General features: G+C 39.9%; 1 protein-coding gene and 1 long non-coding RNA gene across 12 annotated transcripts in view; one reads left to right on the plus strand and one right to left on the minus strand.

Moving 5' to 3' along the window:
• Positions 1–4,503: 4,503 nt before the first annotated feature.
• The window catches only part of ZMIZ1 (zinc finger MIZ-type containing 1), a 347,839-nt gene continuing 326,392 nt past the window's right edge, over positions 4,504–25,950 (minus strand). For 10 of the 11 annotated variants that reach the window (XM_064662567.1, XM_064662568.1, XM_064662564.1 and 7 more), the window contains 8 exons: positions 24,988–25,093; positions 24,286–24,446; positions 23,930–23,997; positions 22,105–22,173; positions 21,331–21,578; positions 18,413–18,576; positions 12,626–12,874; positions 4,504–8,982 (listed from right to left, as the gene is read on the minus strand). In XM_064662567.1, coding sequence (XP_064518637.1) covers positions 8,875–8,982; positions 12,626–12,874; positions 18,413–18,576; positions 21,331–21,578; positions 22,105–22,173; positions 23,930–23,997; positions 24,286–24,446; positions 24,988–25,093 — 1,173 coding nt within the window. In that variant the 3' untranslated portion in view covers positions 4,504–8,874. The remainder of the gene's footprint in view (positions 8,983–12,625; positions 12,875–18,412; positions 18,577–21,330; positions 21,579–22,104; positions 22,174–23,929; positions 23,998–24,285; positions 24,447–24,987; positions 25,094–25,950) is intronic. The other variant, XM_064662570.1, reaches the window with a different exon arrangement.
• On the plus strand, positions 12,820–16,376 carry LOC135417917 (uncharacterized). The gene is made up of 2 exons (XR_010432265.1): positions 12,820–12,918; positions 15,988–16,376. It is a non-coding gene; the product is annotated as an uncharacterized LOC135417917 (long non-coding RNA).

Here is a 25,950-nt window from a genome sequence, read left to right on the forward strand (position 1 = left end):
AAGACATTCTAGGTTGAGATGTAAAAAATTAATTTTACAAGTTAATTTTACTTGCAACTCAAGTGGGAAATGGTTGCAATGTTTACAAGAGGCACAGGGCCATGTGGGACCCATGGTCCCACGCAGCACATCACCAGCAGCACTCCAGATTTCCAGCTGTGTATTTTTCATTCTCCATCCCCACTATAGTACTTGATTCTTTAAAATTATTTTCTCGTGTGTCTTTTGTTTAATTTTGGTCCCTTTTTCTAATCTTCTCCCCTACCCAATACTTGTCAGCTTTCTACACACTTATTTTCCTTACACTGTCATGTCTTTATGACCTTTCTGCTCCGTACTATTTCTCGAGAGCTCTATTTTAATCAGCTGCCTGGTAAAGCCTTGGGTTTTCCTTGAGTTTGTCTTGTGTGCAAACCTGAACAATGACTCCTTGAGATAAACAGCTACCTCTGTACCTTGTACAAGATGAATCATCCTGTCTGCTCTAAACTAATTCTAAGAATAATCATAGACGTGTTTTTTAGTTGTAAAACTTCACAACAGGAGCTGAAAGCTAAAAATGATCAGATAGCATAAGTTTGAACAAGAATCACCTAGAAATTAAAAGCTTCACAGATATAACGAGACTAAAAAAAATCCCACCAGTTATTTTGTAATGAACAGCTCTGCTGGAACCAACCTCACCATACAGAATCTCTGAGATTCCTCTCTGCTTTTTTTGCAGTTTCTCTACAGAAAGGATCTCTTACCTTCAGCATGTAACAGCACTACTACATTAGCTAGCATGGAACCTTATGACACACTTATATGACATAATTGCACATGACCAACATCTGAATATACAATCTCCCTCCAACTGAGCTCACAAGTTTTCAGATGCAAATTAACATGTCACATTTACAATCAAACATAATTTTTGGATAATGAAGCATTTGGTCAAATATTTCAAAGTGCAGGGTAAGAAATTCTCTTAGTATTCAGAAGAGTCAGGAGTCTAGTTTTCCTTAACTTTTAATTCTGACTCAGTCACTTCAGCACATTCTGGCATCAGTTTCATAGTGGCCATAGGGAATTCATGCTTCTTTCCAGAGGGGGACCATCATTCATAACTTGGAAAGGGAAACTGCTAGGATTTCCTGTGAAGCAACATATTCTGAACAACTTTCTGAACCAGGTATTACCACCAGTCACTGGAAACTCATCAGATGGGTAAATGGGCAAGTTCAAAATTCACTGATTTTGCATGTCTTAAAAATGTACATTCTGAGAAACACAGAAATAAGGAAGTGAGCACTGTTTATAAACTTGAAACGTAAAAAAGTTGAATAAATGTAAATATGCATTAAAAACACAATAAGACTTCAACTCCAGAATTTCATTAAATAAGTGTGGGGAATTTCGATAGTTCTTGCAAACCAAATGAAGAAAACAAAAAGGATATAATCCTAACAACAGTTTGTATGTTTTTAAAAATATTTGGCTTTTTCTAGTGTTTAACTAGTTAAAATTTATTAAAATTAGCAACCTGTCCCTGTGTTTAAAATAACGTGTTGATATGAGAACAAGGTGACAAAATAAATGTGCCAGAATAGTCTAACAAAATCCAAAACAACTGACATCATAAACCAGCTGTGGACTAACTGGAAAGATTCAATTAAAAATGAAACTGGTCAAAACTCTTACCTAGGGGAAAACCATAATTGATAATCCCATATCTACCTCTTAGGATGTTTAATAAAGCCAAAAGGGTGTACAGGAACCAGTGTACTTAGAAGTGGTAAATAATGTTTTTGGAGAAGCTGACTTTACTGTAACTGGATCTATCAAAAAATACAGTGAGTTCAGTATTTGGAAAGGTACTGGACAAACCAAGCAGACATATTCAACAAACAGGGGAAAGAGCTTGATCTCGTCTAGTCCGCAAAAGAAAAGTATTTTAACAGAAGGCTGGACTTAAATAGCAGAAAACCAATTATTATAATCTAGGCAAGGAGTTTCTAGAAATGCAGATGAACTACCCAGCAAACCAACCAGTCAGTCCACCTGTGCCCTGCCGTGTGCTAACGCCTGTAGCAGTCATGACCTAATTGCTGTCTGCTTGCTTTATAAATGGAATTGCAGAATTGATTAGGTTCCTTGTGGACTACTTTTATATTCCCCTGGAAAATTCTGTAGACTGATGGAGCCAAGACATCTCAGCAGAAGCTTTCAGTGGTCTGTCTGATACAAGAAAAATCCTGTGTTCTTTTTAGAGAGAACAAGTCTGAATAGTGTGTTGAGACAATGACAGACATTAGTAGTAATATCCTACATTGAGTCAGTGGGATTTCAGAAAGTGGAAACCTGTAATAAGGTGACATACTGGTAATAATTCAAAATGTAAGAAAGAAAGGTTCATGACTGGAAGTTCACAATACAGGAAGACTTGTACAGACTTGGAATTTAAGCAGATAAAAGAGAAGTAGGTTCTGGTTAAATATACATAGAAACATAAGACTAGGTACCCAAACATAAAAATACATTTCTTAAAAGCAAACAGAGAAGGATAACAAGTGAAAGAATTCCATATAGCATATCAGGTAAGAGTTGTACAGCTGTTTTATATGCTGTCTAGCTTACTTCTTTAAAGGAAAGCAAGTGGCTCTATGCACAGGACTCCCATCCCCACTGTCCAAGTGGAAAAGAAACAAGGGGGTCCCTCTTCCATGTTTCTAACTGGTTTCAGTCTCTTACTCCTGTAAAAAGCACAATGAAGTGTATGGCAACAGAATACAATGGGCACAAACAACACAATTCAGAGATCCATACTGATGAGGAAGAGTAGAGAAAAAATGTAGGGAAATAGGATTGTTCTGAAGTTGTTCAACAATTGATTAGCACATGGAAAAACACAGAAGTCAGACAGATACTTGTGTAGGTGGCTGTCTGGAAGCACATCCAGAGTTCACGACACACAGAGCACACTGCCAGGATGTGGGACAGGAGATGGAGGAACAACTGGATACACACACTGTACCTGTCCTGAGGTCCTCAGGTGACATCTGGGAGAAACCCCACTTTCAGAATTGTTGTAGCCTCCTCAGACTTCAGAGTAAGCTTGAAAAATGTACAGTGCTTAGGAGATCACTCGAGCTCTTTGTACTTTGCTCCATCTGTACAGTGCTGAAGTGAGTTTGCACTATTTCTTGCTGACACTTCTGGGGAGCATCGGGGAAAACAGAATACCAAACCCAAAATATTTATTAATTATTTTCTGGAATGGATAAATATTTTTTCTGTTTCACTACTGAGTACACTATTTTATTATATTATCCAAAAAGTCCATTGTAATGGGTAGTGCCAGCAAGGAAGGCACAAATTGAGAGTCAGGAACAAATGATTTTTCCCAATTTTGAGAAAATAAATCCCTAGTCCAGATTTTTATATATATATGTATATATATACACACATATATATATTTATATATTTGTGTGTATCTCAATCAACAACAGGTGTGGAATAATTGCTATACATGCTTGCATAGATACTCATATTTTAAAAAGGTTAGGTTGTTCCTAGGAATTTGAATGCATTTCAAAGCTGGATTCAGAAAATGCCATACAAAAATACTGAGATACTTAGTAAACCTCCTTAAAGCAAGTTCTCAGATGCAAAGTGACTGGTGTCCACTGGGACAGGACCTGTGCATGCCATGGCTGTTGTTGATATGACCCTGTGTGTATTCCTCCTGTCAAGATTTAGTCTGCTTACAGCTGAACAGGTAGATAAATTAAGCAGACTTTGTAACTCAAAAGCTGCATTTAGAAACCAAACGCTTCAATGTTAAGATGGAGATGCATTAAGAAAAAAATTGTCTCATTTTAGTCATCTTCCAAGGTCACTCATTCCACTTTAATGACAGCTTCCAACTGAAAGAAAAGTATCAAATTTGTGAGAATGTAAAACAAAGGTGTCGCATGTTTAACCCCTCCACACATGCCAACACCAAAGAGAAGCCCTCCTTTCCTCTTATTCATATCACATAAAGATTTCATTTCAAAGTAATTATTACTTGTTTAGGAGACAGGCAGTGCCCTGCATGCTGAACAGCAAGTCACCAATACCTTGCTCAGCAGGGACTTTCTGCTGCATGATCCCATGCTTCTCAGTAAATTTGCATTCATAATCTTTTCTGTTATTCTCTGTCTCTTCTAGGGTGGTTCACACCTTACCTTTTCTGCAGCAAGTCCAGCTCGCTGACAAAGGCACATCCTGCATAACTGACTTCACACATTAACACAAACCGGGGAGGGCAAAAGGGAAGTTTGTGGTTTCAAAAAGAAACTGAAAATTTACAAAGCAGCTGCCAATTAGCCAGACCTTAATTTTGCAAATTTATTTAGGAAAAAAAATTTAACATGAGCAAATGAGAATACTTCAGTGTTACAACAGAGTATATAAATGTCTAGCAATAGTCAAATAATTTGATCTTTAAATACAAAATAACCACATGAACACCTAATATACAGGTTTCATCTGAATACATATTTATTAGATAAATATTAGGTTGTCACATCATCTAACTACATACAGTTTTGCAAGACTAAAAATCACAATTATTTTTTCTGACCAGTTTAAAGTATGAAATGATTGCATTGTACTGTACATACAATGTACAAACAAAGACAATGGCCATTTTTGCATGTTACCTCAGATTGTACTTTTTTTTTTTTTTTAATTCTCCCTCTGATCGTGATATCAAAAATTGTACAAAGTATGAATTTGGTTACAATTTTTTTTTAATCCCCGTATTTTTCTTCATTATTTCTGTAGCACCCTAAAAATACACAGGTGATAGACTAGTACACGTAAGCTAAATATTACATGTAGATAAAACAAAACAAAACAAAGGATCAGAGTATATTACAGAAGTGAAAGTGAAACAAATGCTGAGACTCCACAAACGCTAACAAACAGGATTCATTTTCCACATAAGATGGAGCTTCAAGCTTTTTATTTTCCTGCGAAATAAAAACAATGCACATTCCAAGGAAAATGAATGCATTTCTGTTAACATGTCTCTATTTGTCATTTACATATGTACAGCTGTCCCTTGAGTCTCCGCTGCAGACACTGGCGTGTATCTGTCAGTCCTATTAGTAATGTCTTGGCAGCAGAACTGTAGATCTCTGTGGGTTCTTTCCCAGATGAACTTCCATAGGGAAACGATTAAAAAGTAAACAAACAAAAAAAGAAGAATAAAAATACTACTGGAATCTCATATAATAATTAAGCTTTAAAAGAAATGACTGTGATTACCCTATTTGCTAGGTTTTTTTCTCTAAACTTTAACATGGCAGTGAACAGATAAAAAAATAACTAAATTTTCATTTAGAAGCTTTTTCATACTGACTATACAGTACCTGATTTTAGCTGACAGACAAGTTTTAAAACTGTCTCAAATGTCCAACATTTGGGTGATGGGTAAAAATTGTATTTTCTCTCTTAAGTTCTGCTTAGAAACCAAATGTTTCTGTAAGTTAAAAATGTCAACTGTCCGCTTTAATTATCTATTACTGTACAAAGCAGATGCCAACGCTGCTCCAAACATATTGCTAATATCTATGGGGTTTTTTTTTCCCTTTACGCTTTCCAACAGGTACTTTTAAATGATACATTTTAAATACTACCAGTTAGCAAAAGATCAATCCTTAACATACCTGGTTTAAAATACTAATGTTGTGTTTAAGAGAAAATTCATTTCAGGTGACTAACTTAGCTGCTCAGGAATCAGTGGAGAATGGAACATTAAATAGAATCAATTAAAAAAATCTGAGCAACCAGTTCCAACTAATAGTGAGAAATCTTCTTTATTCCCAAACCTATGGCTTAAGAAACTTACCCCCCAAACAAAAAAACCCGAACTCTAAGGGCACAAAGTCAGTTTATCATTAGCCACCCCTGCAAATGACCTCAATACCTATATAAAAAATGCAGGAAAAAACAGGGGGAAACTACTACAGTAAAATGGCTACAAAACACATCTGTATCCGCAACTGAAGAACGATCTTTCCTAGGAATTGTGTGATAGCAGGACCACACCACAACCATATTACCATGTATTACACCAAGGTATCTTTAATATTCTGCAGAGATCCTCTACAGGTTGTCAAGCCTACATAAGAAAAAAGACACTTCTAAGCAGAATAAAATATACTATACTGTTTCCCTCCCCCACCCACCAACATCCCAAAGTGTTACTGTGCCCCAGTTTCAGAGACCAAAGAACCAGTACAGTGACATAAATATGGTACCTTACAGATGTGCTACTTGCCTTAGTGCATCTTTACCTGGTCAGACAGCTGGTCCAAGGTGTTTTGCTCACTTGGGCAAACAAACAAAATCTCTGCCATTACCAGCTCACGATCACCCACAGCCAATGAACACAGGTCAGTTAGTTGGGCTTTCTTTTTCCCAAGGCAATCACTTATTATTATGTTTCCACGACAGAGCTGGGCCCTGACTATCCAGGTACTGCCTGATGTATCAATTTGTTCACACATAAATGGATATGAAATTTGGGCTAACTTATCAAAAGAAAACAAGGGGGGCAAAAAAAAACCAAACAAAAACCCAACTCCCTTATTCTGTTAAAGAACCCTCAATTTTCTTTTTTAAAAAAGGACCCATATTTTTCTTCAGACAAGGTATTTAAAAACACCAGCAAAAGTATAACCAGATCATGAAAATGTTGAATATTATCAAAGACGATACTAAAATATTCACAAAGATATTTACAATAGCAATTCTTAAAATAATTGATTTTGCATAATGAACAGCGCTTTTCTTAAAAAAACTTGAAAGAGGAAAAATATAAGTGTGGGACCATCTCTACATAATACGTTTGACAGATTCAATACTCCTACTGGAAAATAAAAGAACTAAACCGCCATTTCCTTTAATATCTACAGCAAGGTGCTGCTGACTAGCATATATATATCACGACGCATGTACAGCAGTAGTGGGAGACGTTAACAAAAAGAGCAAAATAAAACAAAAACCACAAAGAATTTACAAATGTGACTTTGGTGAGGAAAGCAAATCCAGAGTCGTAAGCACAGAGCATGCCATTTACAGCGTTGCAAACTAAACACAGAGAGGGCTAGGAAGCTATCTAGTCAAACTGACAGGAACAAACAAAATTTTGCCTGGCACTTCAGTTTAAAACGTATTGTGGCGAGCAAACGAAAGGTGTTTGATTGGATTTGGGAAGAGGAAAAGGAGCAGGGTCAAATTTGCTTTAGTAACAAAAAGAAACAAAACCAATAACTGTACAGTGGGCAAAAGCTGAAATGTTGCACCACGAGGGCAAAGTTGGCACACATGCACTTCTTACACAGCTACTGTACATCATTTATAAGAGAGAGAAAGAGAGAGAGAGACAAAGAGCACAGAAATGGGCACAGAAGCAATATGAAGCTCATGCAGGAGCAGCAACCACACGAGAAGCACAGATCACAGGGGCAAGACAGTGATTGTGGCAGCAGGGTCTCTTGAGGGCAGTAGCAACCTACTGACAGTTACTTATTCTCCCCACTCCCGGTCCTTCAGGAGAAAGAGCTCATTCCAGCAGCCAAAGTTTAAAAAAAGAAACTGAAGGAGGAGAAAAGGAAAAGGCTGAAGTATCTGTAACAGTCACGAAAACAGAACACAAAGCAAAACAAAAATGAAGCTGCAAAATGTCTGTCCAATGTCAATGCCCCTTCTCGAGCTGATTATTAAAAATAATTATGCAGATAGTGATATTACTCTCCCTCCATCCTGCAATGATTTCCTCGCTGCCTTCAACCCAGCTTGTCTTACTATGCATTGTGCAGTACAGACAGTGACACAAACTCTCGGGGCACTGAAGGCTGTAGGTAATAATCAGGAACAGTTTGGTTTGCATCCCCCCTCCCTCTCTTTTCCATTACAGATGGCATACATGGCAAAAAGATCTGTTACAGCAATCTCTACAGCTGGATGTTAATGCAGCCAGAAACGGTACTGATTTGAAATCAAAACCACAAAAAAATCCCTACACATTGCAAACTCTTTTTTTTTTTTAATTTTTCCTGGGTGTTTCCAATCTGTGTGCTTGGCCAGAGGAATCCTCTGCAAAGAGGTGGTTAAGATCCCTGCGCTTGCAGAAATACCCACACCCACAGCTGCAGCCTGGAGATGCTCAGGACTCTGCTACTGAAGTTGCATTAACTAAACTGCTGACTCCCTCTAACAGGCCTGTATGTCTTCCCTATCTTTGCCACTTGACTGTAGGATTTGTGCTTTTTTGAGCTTTACATATGTTTTTTTTATTTTTTGTGTGTGGCCGGGACAATCACTCCAACGCAAACCTGTGGCTGGAGGGGGGCAGAGGAGAGGTGGGGTAGAAGGAGATACAGTTTCAAAAAAATGGAAGAACAAAGCATTGTAAGGACACTCTGAGACTGGTCAATTAAAGACAGTTCCATTTTGTTGCCTTTTCTTCCCTTGCCAAGATTCGGTTTTGCCAAGATACTTCACACTATGTTTATCACATAACTCTCTCTCTCAAGGATGAACACCAAATGGGGTTTCCAATAGCTGCACAACTGTCTATGCTTCTTTGTCACATGTAGCATGGCAGACTCGGAGATTACTGCATTTATTTAATTTTTGTATTATTTTCTCCCGTCACTTTCGCAGTCTTTGAAGCTAACAAAAGCAGTTCTGAGATGAAGAAAGCAGGGAGTGCACCATTGGATCAAGTTGTGAGTTTTTTTTTTTCTTCTCTTGTGGAAAAGGAGTGTTAAGATTCCTTGCTGTGCAGCCACACACGTGTGAACAAGTGAAAGGGATGGGAGAATACATATGGTTTCAGTTGTTCTCAAAGAGAGACAGAAGGTCATCATTGCTATTGCTTGGCAAATCAGGAGGATCCAGGTATGAAAGCAGCTCATCTGGATTTGTGAGTTCTGGAAGCAGCTATAAAATACAAAGATAAAAGGAAAATTACAGATAACAGAAATAAAACTGAGAAAAAAAAGGGATTAAACACCACACATTCCTGTAAACTGGTTTTCATAACAATATATCATAAAAAATAAATCAGAAGGCAGAGTCACAAACCTAACACCCTAAGATGATGCAGTATCCACTTGTTTGTGAAAGTCTGTATGGCTCGGTTTTCATCTGTGCATTACCTTATCAGCTCAATTAGGGTTTCTCAATCAATCTCCCCATCACAAAGTTCATCATTAAACAAAGTATATTTCCTGGCTAACAATGCTGACAAAAACTTCCAGATAGATGCTCGTTATGTATGTTTTATATAAAACAATATTGAAACAGGCAGTCTAAGTAATACATATTTGAACTTTAAGGTAGATCAGCAAAGACTGGTCTGACTTGCACACGTCAGAGTGATGACCACCCAAAGCCTGCATCTCTACAGAAGGAGGCAGCCCTGTCCTTTCCTCATCTCAGCCACCCTGGAACTCCTCAGTGCACTGACGTAAGCTCTGGGGCAGAGCTGCAGAAAGGAACTCACCCAGGGTTAAAACTAGTCCAGGAAAAAAACCCCCAACCAACCAACAAACCAAGGAGAGTGGTAAAAAAACAGCTGAGGAGGAGTATGGGGAGAGGAATGGCAAGGCAGCTGGGTGAGTCCTTTTCCTTTATGGCAGGGAGTTTACAGTGGTTGAAGTGCTTACCTGACTACAGCATTACATGCAATTCCAGACATTTTAAAGGGTCATAGGCATAACACTCCATCCAACAGAAGATGCACTAATGTACACAATGCTTTAAAGGATCAAAAGGTATAGTTGTGGGGCTTCAATTTTTATTTTTATTAATACTGTATTTCAAGTAGGAAATTTTGTTTCTCCAACCATCACGCAGATTCTTTTTGATCTGACAGATGACAAGCACATCGTAACTCCTGGTTGTGCATCAATGTTTTTTGCTTTATAATGCATCTTGTCATTTCCTAGTCAGAAGTAAAAGTGTCATATATAAAAAATGGCAGGGAAGAGTTTGCAATAAACCCCTTTTATATGCTGTTTTGTGTTGAAGGCAAAAGAATACGGACTGCTTTAACAAACTTAGTAATAAGTACGAGAAATTAATTTTAAATTGTTCTATGTTTTCAAATACTATAAAACTAAAAGCATGACTGCTTCACATTTAGCATATAAATATTGTATTTATATGCTTCTATTACTCTTGTGCATACTCTTGTGCAAATGCAACTTCATCTTCTAACATTATATGGATGAACATATTTTTCAATTAGCTAAACATGAAATGCAGAAAAAAGTTTACTGCTTTTTAAGCATTTTGAAAAAAATGCAATGTCAAATTTACATAATAGGGTCTCCCAGAAGGAATGTGTTTCTTAAAACACTGCCTCCTTTTATTCATGGTAAAAATGCTACTATCATTGTACTAGACTAAAGATGTAAGGCTTTCAAACGTACTTCACCTCCTATCATAATTTTTTATGAATACCTAGTAGAGAAGTCCAAAAGAAAACTACAGCCTTACCAAGTGGGGAGAAAGTAAAAAATTATTGAATTTGTCCTACAATTTTACAACTCAATTCTTAAAAATTTAACGTCTCTGAGACTCATTCCTGTATACAGGGTTTTTATTTTAAATATTTTTTTTCTAAGAAAGGTGACGGTTTTAAACAATATGCTCAGAATCTGTGAAGATGAAGTCTTTTTAAGTTTTGAGGATGACCTCAGCTTTCCTCAGTCAGAGGGGCCAGGTGGCACAGCCTGCCTCCTGCCCACCTGGTGTGAGAAACAGAGACCTCAGGAAGGACTTGCTGGGTGCTGAGGGTGCTGTGCTGCAGCAGGGATGAGAGACAGAGAGACACCAGAGGCTGTGAGGAGACAATGGGGGCAGAAGCTGCAGGAATCTGTTAGACTTAGGGGCAGAATTTGGAGAGGTGTACCCAGTGCTCCCGAAGTGCAAATTCAAGAGGTCTAACCGGTGATTTGAGTCTTAAGACTGCTGTCTGAAGTACAAGTGCAGACCTCCTGTATCTGTATCTACAGGAGGTAGATAGGTTAAATCTTAGACTGCATCACATTGAATTCCTACAAAATTAACACAACTGTGTCAGTAGGGAGTGGACCAAGTTGCCCATAGTACAGTCCCCTGTTTGCTTTGCTGCATAGGACTTTATTCAGCCTGGTTCCAAACACAGCCACTGAGGTTAAACCGTTAAAATAATCCATCTGATCATGACTGAGCTCACAGGAATTTCCAGTAACTATATTCCCCACACTGTACAGCACTTGCCTCCCTTAAGAAATCAGCAATCAGTGATAACCACAGTACTGTGATAACTGTACATGTTTTTGTGCTTTGCTTTGCAGAGAGGAATGGGTGCCTGACCCATAACAGCATACTTTATGCTTCTTAAATATTTGAAGGAAAAAAAGACAAGTTTTTATTTCACCTATTAGTATTGCTCATACAGGGTCCTTAAGGGTTCAGGACTCTTAACTGCCACATGAACTATTGTTCCCAAAAGATGTGCGTGTGACCATTTTGTGTGAAATAGCAGAAGTTACTTTACTGATCACTGTTCCTGTAGCATCCTGGAGCTTCTATCTGTCCCCTAACTCCTTCCCTCCTCTCTGTGAAGTTACTTGCCTGCCCAGTGCTCCTATGTGACTCAGAAGATGTAAGCATACAGCAACAGCAAATACAGATACAAATTCGAGCACAGAAGCAAACATTTCTCTAAGAAAATTCACTGTGCAGCAGCAGACTTCAGAACAGACAGAAGATACACAAACAGGAATGCATGACTCAAACGAAAATCCAATCCTAGATGCTAAGGAATTTATATTCTGGGAGGAAGATGGTTAACCAGAGAGATACCTCAGATAATTAATTTCCAACTCTACTGAACAGATGTTAAGAGACGGAAGACTACCTTTGGCCTTAAAACTAGGCTTATCTTTATTTAGTTGTGAGCTGCCTCCCATAGCAACTGAGGAGGCAGAAGACGCCCTTATTTACTTTCTTGTGTGGCCTACTGGGAGGAAGAACTTGTGCTGCTGAGCCACCTGCAGGGGCAGATATGGATGGCACAGACTGTTTTTGGCTGCAGGGAGCAGGGACAGCACCACAGGGTGGGCCAACAGAGATCCCCCTCCCGCTGGCCAGGGCACGCCGCAGGGCTCGGCACACAGCTCGCCTGGCACAGCAATGCCACAGTCAGAGCCACACACAGCTGTGTCCTTCCTCTTAGTCAGGCACCACGATGGCTTCAGGGTCTAGATGAGCACAGCCCAACCAGCGATGAGGGGGAAAGGACGATGTGGCTCAGCCCGGTGCTGAGCTGCCGCCTGAAGAGATGCCTGCCTTGGTGCTAGGAAGAGGCTCATGGCTTGCACACCATGCAGCTGCTCCAACCAGAACCGTTCTCCCAGCAAGCCAGGAGCGCCCTGTCACCTTGGCTGCAGCACCTGTGCCCATGTACCAAAGCATGAGAGCATGGCATGTGCTGTGGAAGCGGCTCCCCATCCCCACGCCCACCCCGCCCTCCCGCCGCGATGCGAAGCACACGCTATGGCAGGCAGATGAGAGTATGACACAGACTTACATCCAGCGAGGGCTCCGGCATGTCGGGTGCTCCCTGTCCACCAGCCTGACCCTCTAAGGCTGAGGAGGGATTAAAGGTCAGGTCACTGTGTGGATGGTTGCTAGAAGCGGCCGGGGGTGGCTGCCGGGACTGCTGGGTAGGAGGCCCGCTGTGATGTAATGGCTGCCCTGACTGGCTGCTGGGGTGAGGGACGTGCAAACCTTGCTGCATGGAAGTATGGGACTGATCAGTGCTGCCGGGATGAGGGATCTGCGGAGGAGGAAAAAAGCAGGAAAAGAAAGTGAGGCCACAAGGTACAGTGCTCGCGTGCCTGACTCTGTAACTGCATGTTATAAAAAGAAATGAATTAAAAAACAACATACACAACAAAAGAAACCAACAAAACCAACGAACCAAAAAAACCCCAAAAGAAATGAAAAAGCGCAATCGGAAAAGAAAACTCCATATCCCAACGCTGGAGGAAGTGTTTCAGCTTTTTGGAGGTTGTCTGCAAGGGGGAAAAAACACACTGGATTTGTGCTGTTGGTTTGCTTCCTTGTAATGCGGAAAACTGTGCTTGAAGATGCAAAACAATGAACTCCAAAGAGGAGGGAAGGAGGCTTATGGGTGCTGCTCAGCATTAGCAAGGCAGATGCTTTTGCCCTAAAATATTCTGTGAATGAATGGAGAATTTGTTGAATAATGATCCCTATGCCAGGAAACTCATTAACCAAGAAAACGGATAATTTCTGCTCAGCTCCCTTATTCTGTAGCTTCCTGACACCGCAGCCTATTCCTGTTTCAGCTCATTACAAACATCTTGCAAACACCGGCCCTTCCCCACTCCTCCCCTCCTTTTCTTTTCAGAATGCAACACCCCTTTTAAGGGCTGAAGGTTTTCCTTGCTGACATTCATGGGTTCTGATGGCTGACAAAACCAAGTCAGCTCAGGTAGCGCACTCCCCACCATCAGCCAAGCTGCTGTAGGTGGCTGCACACCTGCTGACTGCCAAGTACACTGCCTCGGCTTACACCGACCTAATGATCACACTGCTCTTTTGTATTCATGCCGTGGATGAGTCCTCCAGCAAAAGCTTAGCATTCTTTTTTGTTTCCTGTGGGGAATAAACTACCAAACCACATGCATCTTCCAAACCCCGTTATTGAAGAATGGGGGGCAAAGTCTTTCTCACATGACAGAGAAGCAATAAAAATGCACAAGCCCAATTTTTCCTTCTGCTGCATGTCATATTTAATGCCAGTGGATTCTCTGGGGCTTGACCTTGGTGCCGTGAGAAAGAAGTGTCTGAACACTTCAGAATCAGATCTCTCATGTTAATTGGGTATATGGAGAAACAAAAAATGTAGACATTTTTTGAGGAATGCTACATATTGCCACAAAGTGGAGCTGAAATAAAAGAACAAATACATACAACAACAGCATGAAAATCATCCAGCCAAGCCAACAGAAACCAGCAAAATGCTATGTCAGTATTCACCCTCTCATATCACAGTAAACTGCAAGGTTATCTTAACCTCAGTCTTCAGTTTTAGAAAGCAAAAGGGAGGTTATTACAAAACTTAATTAAAATGTTCCCACAAAAAAAATAGAGAGAAATAAGCATTTAAAAAAAGACATTTCACCACTCTTAGAAAAACTGAATTGTGAATATTGATCCCTTGGGATAGTCAGTACTCGGCAAAACAGGGGTCCTTTTCAATACTTTGGTATTACAAAGGTTTGTGGAAAGAGCAGGATTCTATTGGCAACACGGCATTTGGGTCTTAAGCACTGATACACATCTCTCCATTAGAGTTTGACTACTTGAAAAATATTCTACATCATCGTTGTTACCTTAGGGGTAAATCTGTACGAAATCTGCCCACAGACTATACTTTAATTTAAATGAATTTGCAGCCTAAAAACTATACAAAAGTCCAAGTGTAAGCAGATGTCTCTCCAAATAGTACTGTTTCCTTCCTCACTCACTGAGGATACGTGCAACAGAAAGTGTGGAAATTAAGAAAGTTTATAATAACGAAGAGTAAAAAACAATTTAAGACAGTCTCTTAAATCCCTGAATGCACAAAGGAAGAGTAATACTGGCACGTTTATATCAATAATTATTTAAACCAGGAGGCAGTAATATGTTCTCAGACAAATTTCAAAACAAATAAGGAGGTTAGAAATTCTAGTTTATACAGGCAATGATTTTATATATATATATACACACACACACAAATATTTAGTCGATGAGACAGTCACTTGGGTACTTGGATAACTGTTGTTCCTAGTATTAGGGCCACCATAATCTTTAAAGAGCCACTGCAGGTTCAGAATCCATCTGACTTTGGCCACCAACTACACCAGCCTACCTGGAAAAAGCAAAATGCTCAGGACCACAACATCTTTGCATTTGCATTCAGTAACTAATGATAAGTTTGCTGTGGTGCAAACACATTTTAAGCAACATATTTTGTGCATATTTAGCTTGCAGCTGCAACTCCCACAATTTTATTTTGAAAACACTAACCCACACTATGAATGCAGAGTCTAACAAAGTTGCCTTGGCTTACATAGGTTACAAGGTTAACTCCAGAGTTGTTTTTAGAGGCATAAACTTTGGCACTCTTAAAACATTTACAATCTATAAAAGAAAAGCTTATAGCAGACAACTACATCTTCAGCTTAACAGCACAGATCAACACAACTCTACAGCCCAACAGTGACCTCTAGGAGTGCTGAGATGTACAGCTCAGAGCAACAGGGCCTGCCAGCTGCACAACAATATTCTTTCTGTGTCTGGAGAAAATTGATAGTGGGGGAAAAAAAAATCACCAGCTTAAGTCGATGGTTTATATATCTCTCTCCATTACCAGGGTCATAGCTTTATCAACTTTTTTGCTGTGTTAGCCAGCAAAACCACTAAAAGATACCAACCTGCCTACCCTGATGTTCCCCATCCTGCCCCTGATTTAGTTTTCAATCACATCAGTATGTGGGTCCACATCACTTCATGGCTGCAGTAACACTCATGCTGGTGTGAAAGGAAGGAAAAGTGAAAATAGAAACAAGAGCGATGACTTTTTAGTGGCACCAGCTCACATCACCTCACTGTGTAAATGAAACTATGGTGTGATCATCCATTGCTCAGTCGTGTACCTTACACTGTCTGCAATGAGCACTAAAGTAGAGCTAACTTTGAATTCTCCTTTGTCTAAAACTTGTTTACAATTTCTAAAAACAAACACGGTACTATTGTGGCAGCTATTCTGTAGCAGTCTTGCACTGTTGCACTGTAGCATCTGTTCTATAGTTCTCACAATACTCTATATGCTGGTATTCCTTCTGCTCAGGTCTTGCTTTTTTCCTTCTTCCACAGGAGTGGAACAGCAGTGTTGAGAGAAGGAAGTTCTGACTGATTCAGCCAGGGTTACTTAGCCCAACCTACACTGAGCAAACATCTGCATTTCCTGGAGTGACCTATGGAGAATGGAGGGATCAACTTTCTCTGCCTACCATTATGTAGGGACCACCACATAAATCTTCATAACAGGAAAATTAGGAACTTTCTCAGCAGCATTCAGCTCCAGCAAGAGACACGTCAGGTCTAAAGGGACCAAACATCTGATCCTGACTCACCTTGTAAACATGTAATGGCCGAAGTGAATAGTATGTGCAAACTACTAAAACCTCCTAAATGTGCAAAAATGAAAGACAGAAAGCCAGTCAAGAGCACAGGTAACACCTTAAAACCTTGGTTCAATCACACAGCGTGTTCATAGTTATATTTGTATGAAGATGTGTGTCCAAAGACATTTAGGAATGCGTTAATGGCATGCATTTCTCTAAAAGCAGTGATTTTAAAGATGCCTTTCCTGACTGTCTACTACAGACAAACAGTTCATTTTTGTGAGAGAAGAACAAAAGCAAGAGAGTAAGAGAGAAAGAGGAAAGCAGAGATTTCATACACTGAAAAGGCTGTGTGGGAGCACTAAGAGGCCTCAAGCATGGACTAAAGGCTGCACAGCCACAGTGACAAGGTCAATCTAATTCTCCTGTGCTAAAAGGCTTGAAACCTGATCCTCGTTACAGAAAATCAGCCACTTCCATCATCTAGGTGGAATCTGCTTTAGCACTGCTTCCTCTTCCCAAATGGTATAGCTTGAGTATCATGACAGATGAGGGAGAAGTGAGGCAAAGGTTTTCTTTAATTGTCAGCTATCATAACCAAGCATCAGATTTGCTGCAGATTAGCCCACAGAACCATAAGTCTATTAACATTTGCCCAAATACACTCCCACAGCTCTGGAATATGCACAGCCTTGAGAAACTTCCACCTCTGCTATCATCTGTAAGCAGTCCCATTTTCAGAAAGCCACAAGTTCTTCACTTTCATATTCAACCACTTCAGGTAGGGGCAACTACTATAGCAGAGGTATAGCAGTTAACTGATGAAGTCAAGAGGTACAGGTGTTAGTTAATGGGAAGCAATGAATGATTCCACGTGGTTTTGATTCAAAGCAAAGCAGCTGTGAGTGGCTCAGGTTGGTAGTATTTCCTCTCACTACTATATTCTAATACTGGATGTTGGTTCTGATGTAGAGAATTCAGACCAGATAAGCTGGGTATGTGGAATTTGCCAGTGTGAAATTAAGTTGACAGCATGTTTGTTCTCCTTTATTATCCTGTGAAGTGGTAAAGTCATTACAGTTCCCGGACTCTTCCTTTGCAGATAGTCTTGATACTTGGGCTCTCTCCAAATTATACTAAGAACTCTCTTCTCCACTTTCTTCTATTTCTCACCATCCTCCTTGGAAAACCCACTGCCAGCTAGAGGAGACATTGACTGAGTAGGCTTTTGCTGAGCATCTGCTACCACATTTCCTCATTACATTCTGAAATTGTACTTTCCAGGATTCACTAAAGACACAGCACAGATGACTTGTCAAGTTAAACATCCTTCCTGTGCAGTAACAGCACACTTTAAAGCCCCTGCCCTGTAACTTAAATGAACATAAAAGGATGTATACACACCCCACACACAGAGTTAAAATAGATGACTAGCTATGCCTAAGAGCTAAATGCTGCTGGTAGCTTTTCTATCACCTAGCTACTGCAGTACTGCATTTTCTGGAGATATATAAAGTTCTGTACATCAGTGCTCTAAGCAAGCTGCTTTTCCAAGGCACAGTTCTGCCTCACCAACGGAGACCCGAGGAACCTCTATTTTTTAGTCTCTTATATTGATACTCTCAGACCAGAGGCAGCATCTCTCCCTGAAATCTACAGGCTCATCCTCTTCCCAACAGCATTAAGGTGCCTTTCATGCTACTTGAGGGGTAGAATTCCCTCTCAAAATGCTTTCATGCAAACTTTGCCCTCAGGGAAAAAGCCAGGGAAGATATTGTCCCTGCTTTGAAGTCAGCCAATGTCTTGCTTTAACAAGCTGTCTCCTGGAGATGGATATTCACAGACCTGCTGGCCTAGGGAAAGAAGTACAGGTTTTTTCATGTGTCAGCGCACAGCACAATGATTAATACAAACACACCAAGCCAGGTTCTTTCTTCCAGCTAAACAAGCTTAATTGACAATTCAAAAAGTGCAGAAATGCTTCTCCAAAAACTCAGAACAGCCGGAAACTAAAAAACAACATTTCCGGCATTTCTCAGGACTATTCTCCTTCACAAACTTCCAAAGTGAGGGATCCACAAAAGTAAAAGCAGTTCATAAGAGAAATCCATTAGGTGGATGAGAGCTCCTTATCCCCACAAAGGCAAATCTACGTGCACAGCACCATTACTTACAGATTCCTGCATGGGGTGACTGAGAGGCTTGTCGAGAGCTGCCATGCTGCTTGGCATGTCGGGGGGATGCGACAGCTGTGGCCCATGCATGAAGTCATTCATAGATGTGCCACCAGGATTCCCGTGTGGGAAGTCAAAATTGCCATGACCTTGGTAACTGTTGCCTGAAAGAGAAACAGATGTGATTTGTTTCCCAACATCGATCTCTCAGAGTATCCTCTAAAAGCTGTGTGGTGCGATGTTCTCCCTGCACAGCACAGGGCAACCGCGATGCTGAACGTGACCACGCTGTGCTCCCCACTGCCAAGAGAGCTGGGGGAACAGGGAGGAGAAAGGACACTCAGCTTTCAAATACTGGCTCCTACAATAACCCATGTATGTGTTGTAACTAACTGAAAACTGCTGACATTTTGAAAAACTACTGTCAAGTCACCATGTAAACTTAACCATGCCGAGAAGTAAAACAGGATATTAAATTCTATGGGATATTTGCATTTGGAAGCACCTCAGTGTAACTGAGACTGACTGCCCAAGTCCCAAATTAATTATAGGACACCTGTCTTATTTATGTCTATGCTTCTACACACTCAGTAAGATTGTAGCATTGCTTCAGTTTCTGATGAAAATAATTGACAGAAGTGAACCTGGAAGATGCCACAGTGGCAGTTCATAGTACAGCATCTATTTTACCTCTTCTTCTGTGGGATAAACAGGCAACTTCCATTAAGATAGCACATCTAATTGGAGTCTGTGATGTAATTCTCCTTGCTCCCACAAACCCCAATAAAATTCACATGACTGTCTGAATTTACACACACATAGCCCCATCTACCATCCTGAAACAAGCCACACCACCTCAGCCCAATGATCTTCATTTAAATTCTAAAGCAAGCATGTATCCCAATACAGGCATTTTACTCTCCATATTTTTTCTGTCAAGATCCCTCTCTTAACACTTCCAACTCAGATATCAGTGGCTTATTTGCTACGAACTGCAAAAAAATGAAGTAAAACCACTTTGCTATTTCATAAAAGCAACTGAACCGGATGATACTGAGCTCTGAAACAACAGAATAGCTTTGGAGCTTGCACAGAGAGCCTGCAGTTTGTCAGCTGAAGTACAGCAGTTTTAAATATTCAACTCCAGAAGGGAGTTTGACAAACTGAAGTAGCTGCATCATTTGCTCTTCAGTACAGCTTCACAAGCAGAAGTTTAATCTTGGAGGAATAGAAGTCATTAGCCATGTAAGAGTACTCCTCAAAGATATCAGGACTTTGATCTATCATGTAAATACTGCAGAGCCTTACTAATTCTCATTTTGTTAATCTGCAAACTGGATGAGTCTCACAGAATATAGCTGGTCTTGCCTTGCATCAGGAATAATTAATTAGCAGACAGCTGGAATGTGGTCTTTTATTACTGAGTATTTGTTATATTTGCAAATTAAGCTTCGGTATGCTTCCTGTCAAACTGAAATAAACAGACATAAAACCACAGTAGTAGTACTACTACTACATTGCTTTAAAGAACAGTTATCTATTTGCAATCACTAAAGTGCACATATTAGTGGAGAATGAAGATCTAAGGCAGCATGCTCTTCTCTGTGGTAAGAGTTGTGCCACATGCTGAGGGAGAGACCTGTAAGACATTTAGGATAACCTGGTGTGCTGCACTGATATGCCTGTTGCAGGGGAAATAGGAGAGCGTGGGTTTCACCTGCCATTGATGACTCAGGGCCCTGAGAAGCAATGACTGCCTCTGCTACAGGATCCACAGGGGAAGGCAGCAAAATAACAGCCTAGGCAGCAATCATTACACAAACCCTAAACCCCACACTGTACGTGACTACCCTGCCCGCTCCTGATTATGAGCCAGAAACTCAGTGAAGAAGAGATGGCTCTGTTCTCATGCTCTGACTGCACTTCACTCCTACCAAACAAGTGAAAAAATTGTGATTCTGTGCTCTTGGCTTTGTTATAGTAATCATTCATCTGTTTGAAAACCTTAGAAGTTTTATCATCTGTCACCAGTTTTGAGTCATTGGAGCAAATTAACCGTATTTTGCATGTAATCCATATTTTTCTTCAATGCCTGCAAAAAGCACATGTATCACCTTGTAATCAATTTGGGGATTCTGATGGTGTGAACAGTTGGTCTTTTCCCAGAGCTGAACTGAGTCATATTACTTGCAAAAGAAACAGTCTCTGGTTTCATATTTTCGGAATTGTCACTATAATTGAGTTATTCACAACATACCAGTAATTTGAAAACCTATCTCCACTGCCTGTGTTCAGTTCCCTGTTTCTCAATCTGGTAGCACATGGGTAGAGGAACTAAAAAGTAATTTTCTAATGCAAAGGTGTTTGCAAAGCAACTAAAAGGTCTTTGAAAGTCATCCATTTTCTGGGTTGCCTACTGGATGTCACCCACATGGCCATAAGTTAACCTTAGTGGCCCAAGTAGCTGGGTTAATGGGTCAGGTCTCTACTTTCTAACTTATGTAGTACTGGGAGTCTTCACTTCAGGGTGGAACAGAAGGAAAAAGCACAGAAAAAATGTGGAAATATGTATATTGTGGCAGGCCATGAATATATAAGGTAACATACAATGTTTATTGATTCAGGGAGGGCTACATGGCTATAAATATGACAAGCACCTAATACTTAAAATATAAAATAACTAAATACTACAATATATTACTAAAATACATTACTAAAACATACTACTTACTAAAGTATATTTTTCTTTAAACATATGAATTTTAACTGAAAAGACTAATGCAGAATTTCAGAAACGCAGCCGTATGTTTTTCCTCATGCATCTCTGAGAAGATGCACTGACATACCTGAATCACAAGGCTGACTGAGTGACTGATTTCTAGAGTGACCACCTGGGTGCATAAATCTGTAAAACTAACCTTGGTTACCATATTCAGTGGAGTTGTTGCCTCCTGGAGGAGGGGGTAAGGATGGATAAGGTGATGGGCCAGGACCCAAAGCTGCAATCATCTCCATTACATTTGGCATGATCATCTGGCTTGGACTCATGGTCTTAAATCTTTTTGAGGGAATGCCATCTGGGTCATCTTTGATGTGAATATCTGACTTTATAGGGACCGGCCTCCAACTGCAAGTTGGATCAATGGTAACTTCTTCAAACTCGGAGCTGTAAAATAACGTGAAAAATTTAGCATATGAATTGAATTTTTTGAAATCAATTCTGCTGAAGTTTCCATAAGAAACCGCATGGTCACCAATGTTCTGAAATGCTCTGGTAGAATACAACCTTAAGATCTTTTATTCCTCAAATGTGTGCCGAAAGCAAGTCATAAAAAAGGCAACTGTGAGAGCACATTTCTGTGTTTATCCACACAATGAAATCCAAACATATTGATGTGGTCTGCCACCTGTGAATCAGAGGGACTGCTTGTAAATACAAGAAAGCAGTAAATCTTCCATTCTTGCTCTTCCCTCTGCTTCATTGGTGAGGCTGCCATCAAGAGACAACCCGAACAAGACCTATGAAGTAGATGGAATCTGATTCACTGTATCACCAGCTCCACCAAAGAGCCATGCAATAGAACATCCAAGTTCAATCACCAAGATTTATTTTGGTGTGACTGTCTCAGTACTCATTAACATATCTCCTAGTTGCCTAGTCTGGGATATCAGAAATGAGTAGGATCACTTACTTTTGTATAGCGTTCAGAATACCCCACATATACTGGTCAACCTCCAAGCCCTCCAGAAGAGCAGTTTTACTAAAAACGAAAAAAAACCCCCAAACCTCAGGTTAGAATATCGCTAGGGATGAAAGAAGGATAGATTAGCGATGAAATTAGCAGGCTGATCATGTAATTTATCATCCAAGAATGATTTTGGGCAAACAATTTTAGTTCTGCACTTGCATTATCAGGATAATAGTATTTACATCAAACAGATGAGATAAGGAGACATCTACTTGTATGTGTTCACAAGCTGTTCACAGTCTGTAAGTAATTTTTGTTAGTGAAATACATTGCAAAGTTAAAGTCTTTTCAAACATAGCAGATCTCTCCTGTGAACATCAGTTAGCACTATTTTTTAAATTACATCTTTCTCTTTTTTTTGAGCTACACAGTACTATGGCTTCAAAGTAACTATGTATTATAGCTGTTTTACTTAAGATTGGCACAGAACAAAACAAAACCAGAAATGATTTATTTATGTAGGCACTTAGATCTGAATGCAGGTGCTCATGCTTAGAGAAACAGGACAAAAATTTAGCCTGGATGTATGAATACATGAATTAAGAAAGCAAGACATCCAATTCTTGTGATATTTTTAGCCAAACTTAGAAGACAGAAAAGGTTTGGGTAGTTCAGAGAAAGCACCTGTATGTTAGGATATGTATCAGTCATGGATAGCCATGGAAACAAGCTCATCTCCAGCCTGTCATGTCCACAGAACTGGAGACTGGTGGAGACCAAGTACAAGCTGTTACAGCTACAGCTGCTCGAGCTAAAGAGCCCTGGCTTCTCAGCTGAGGCTGGCACACACTCCTAACACTGAGGACTGGGCTCAGTAGGTCACAGACACTGAACTGGCCTCCAAACATCCCACAATTTTTTGTGCCCAGTTAAACATAAGGATGGACAGTCTGTAACCACTTCAAAGCTTTTTGTTCCATTTCCTCTGCGTATACCAGCTCTCTGGTCAAAACATAAGGTTGAAATTATGCCAAAGACATGCATCCTCTTTTCCTTTAAGCAACAATTCCAAACTTCTGTTCTTTGGAAATTTTTTTACCTTTTTTAAAATCAGCCTTATTCTGAATAGCATCCTTCCTGCTTTCTGCTCTCACTTTAATTTGCACTTGATGCTGATTTTTACCTTGGAGGATCCAAATTAATTTCCTACTTAACTACTACTGTTGCAGTCTCCAAAATTCCCCTTCTCCTTGAACACTGCTGTTTACTGCATATCTATATGACTCAAAGCTCAGTACCTGAGACAGTTATTTGGCATCCTTACTGAATGTTTAGCTGGATGCTGAACGCTATGTACATATTTGAAGTTCAGTAATTTGGGGATTACAAATTAAAATTATACAAAAATAACTCTAGAATAGACTATCCTTTCTTTTGCCATGGCATGTTGTTGTCTAGTAGTTGCTTATACTTCATAATCTAGGAGAAGACAAACTTGTAGTTCATTTGTTTATGTAGGTATCTGCCTTACCAATGTAAATATTTGAGCCTCTTTTGAACTCTACACAACCCACTGACAGCCTGTAATGAGAGCCTGCAGGTTACATATTTTGTGAGAAAATATTTCATTATCTCTTTTTAAATTTCTAATAATCAAGGGTGGTGAAATATTGCAAAAATTCTCACTGGATTTGATGCTCTTAAGTAAATGTGGCATATACACCTTATTTCCTAGCACTTCCTTTTTCTCCCCTTCTTGACTTCTAAAATTATCTGAATTTGGTCAAATTGTGTACAACTGCATTTCATGAAGTATGGTTGCACTTACTTGCATACTGGACACCTCCAAGTTCCTCTTTCACAGTTCAGTTGCAAGTAAGATTCCAGATCAAAGCACTAGGTAGCAGAAAGTAACAAGGAGAAAAACAAACAAAACAAAACAAAAGGAAATAAAGGGAGAATACTGTATTAAATGAATCAGTTAGACAAAAGCAAAACTGACATGAAAACTAAACCAGATAGCTTACTTTCTTCCTCTACACTAAACATATAAATACAGTTAATTATTTAGGCTGCCAAATATAAATGCCATTTCATCAGGCACTCTCACATGATAACCAAGCTAAAGGTACTGTAACAACATGTGTCTCAGGGAATACTGCCAGGCCACTGGCACCTACTCACTTGTACATGCTTGCAATCGTGACCCCTTGCTGGGAGCTGAATCCGCCGGAATGTGATCGGACACTTCAGAGACACTTTAATAGCAGTTTGCTCTACTCCATCTTCCCCATTTAGTGTTGCGTTGCCAGAGGAAGCTGCCACACTACTGAAGTTCCTCTTTACTGTTTAGGAAGAAGGGTATTTGTATGTGTGAGAAAGCACAAGCACACTGTAAATTCCAACATACAAATCTGAAAGACCAACATTTCAACATTGAAGGGACAATTTAATGAACAATTTATTGACAGGGCTGTCTTCTGTGTAATTCAGAACTTTCTCCTGAACAGACACATCATCACACACATGCATATCAGCTATAGCCTCAAATAAATAAAGTGCCACACAAGCACTAAAAGCAGCCCTAAAATAGAAAAAGAATAAATCTATCTTTTAGGTAGGTAAAAAACAAATATGGGGGAAAAGCAGAGATTCTCCTGGAATAGGAAGTAAGCTTGTGTTCTTGGAACTTTGCTACCCCCACCCAAATAGCCCTTAACATTTGAGGATACCAAGGATGTCATCTACCCACATCGTGTTTTGGAAATTCTAGACAATTACAGCTTAAGGTTATCAATAAACAAGTAAATCTTGCGTAGACATAGCTTATCACAACTGAACACAGACATTTTACAAAGTCATCACCCACACAAAATGCAAACTCACTCTTGGTGATACAATGTTCTGCTGGGAGGAGGCGTTTCTTTAGTAGACCTTGAAGTACGGAGCGAACTGATGGCCGGTGTACCAACTGCAACACGAACAAGTGTGACTGCAAGAGAACACATTCTGTTAGGAAAAGAAACAAACACACATGCTAAATACACTCCTGAACAGAGCTGCACTCTTCCCTTGGACACTTGGCTTTCATGAGAGCTTAAATATGAAAGCTGGTTCTGCTCCTCTGCGCACACGGGCTCCCTTATGGATACTCTGCACACTGTGCAGGATGTTGCCCCATGCTTAGGGTATACAAGGGCTTTAAAAAAGTAAAGATTTTCTGCATTTTCTCCCTCCGTAATATTCAGAGTACATAGGGCTGACATATTAATCTCTGACATCAGGGTTTATTTTAAAACCCTGGCTTGTTTGACACAGTCTAGCCTACCTGTCTGCCCTCAGACTACGCTGGAAGTTACGAAAACAATCTGCGACTGATGTGCCTGGAATCAACTGAATCTTCTTCCCCAACACAGAGCTCGTTGTGGATTCACAGGATGCTGCTCCTGCTCTCAGCCATCAGATAAATGATATTATGCAGGGAAACATCAGTGTGAAGTAAAGCAAAATGAGTGGATGGCTTTTTGTCGCTGCCTCACACAGTGACCTTGTGAGAGCTTGCAGCTTACTTTATTGTCAGTGACATGAGGACAGTCAAAGGCTCAGACTGGATGTGCAGAACAGTCTACATTAAAAATACAGTACTCATCCCCAAGGGTAACTAACCCATGGAAAAGGAGAAAGGGGAAAGCTGAATCGTCTAGAGAGTGCATCATAGAATATGAGTTTTTAATCTAAAAAGGTATTTGAAAAATCATCACCAACACCAACAATTATGATGTTGATCTTTTCATGACTAATCAAACACAGTTTAATACCTTAAGTTAATGAAATTAGTACCATCAACAG

This window comes from Pseudopipra pipra, chromosome 8 (assembly GCF_036250125.1).
Source record: "Pseudopipra pipra isolate bDixPip1 chromosome 8, bDixPip1.hap1, whole genome shotgun sequence".
In the NCBI taxonomy this organism is placed as follows: Eukaryota; Metazoa; Chordata; class Aves; order Passeriformes; family Pipridae; genus Pseudopipra; species Pseudopipra pipra.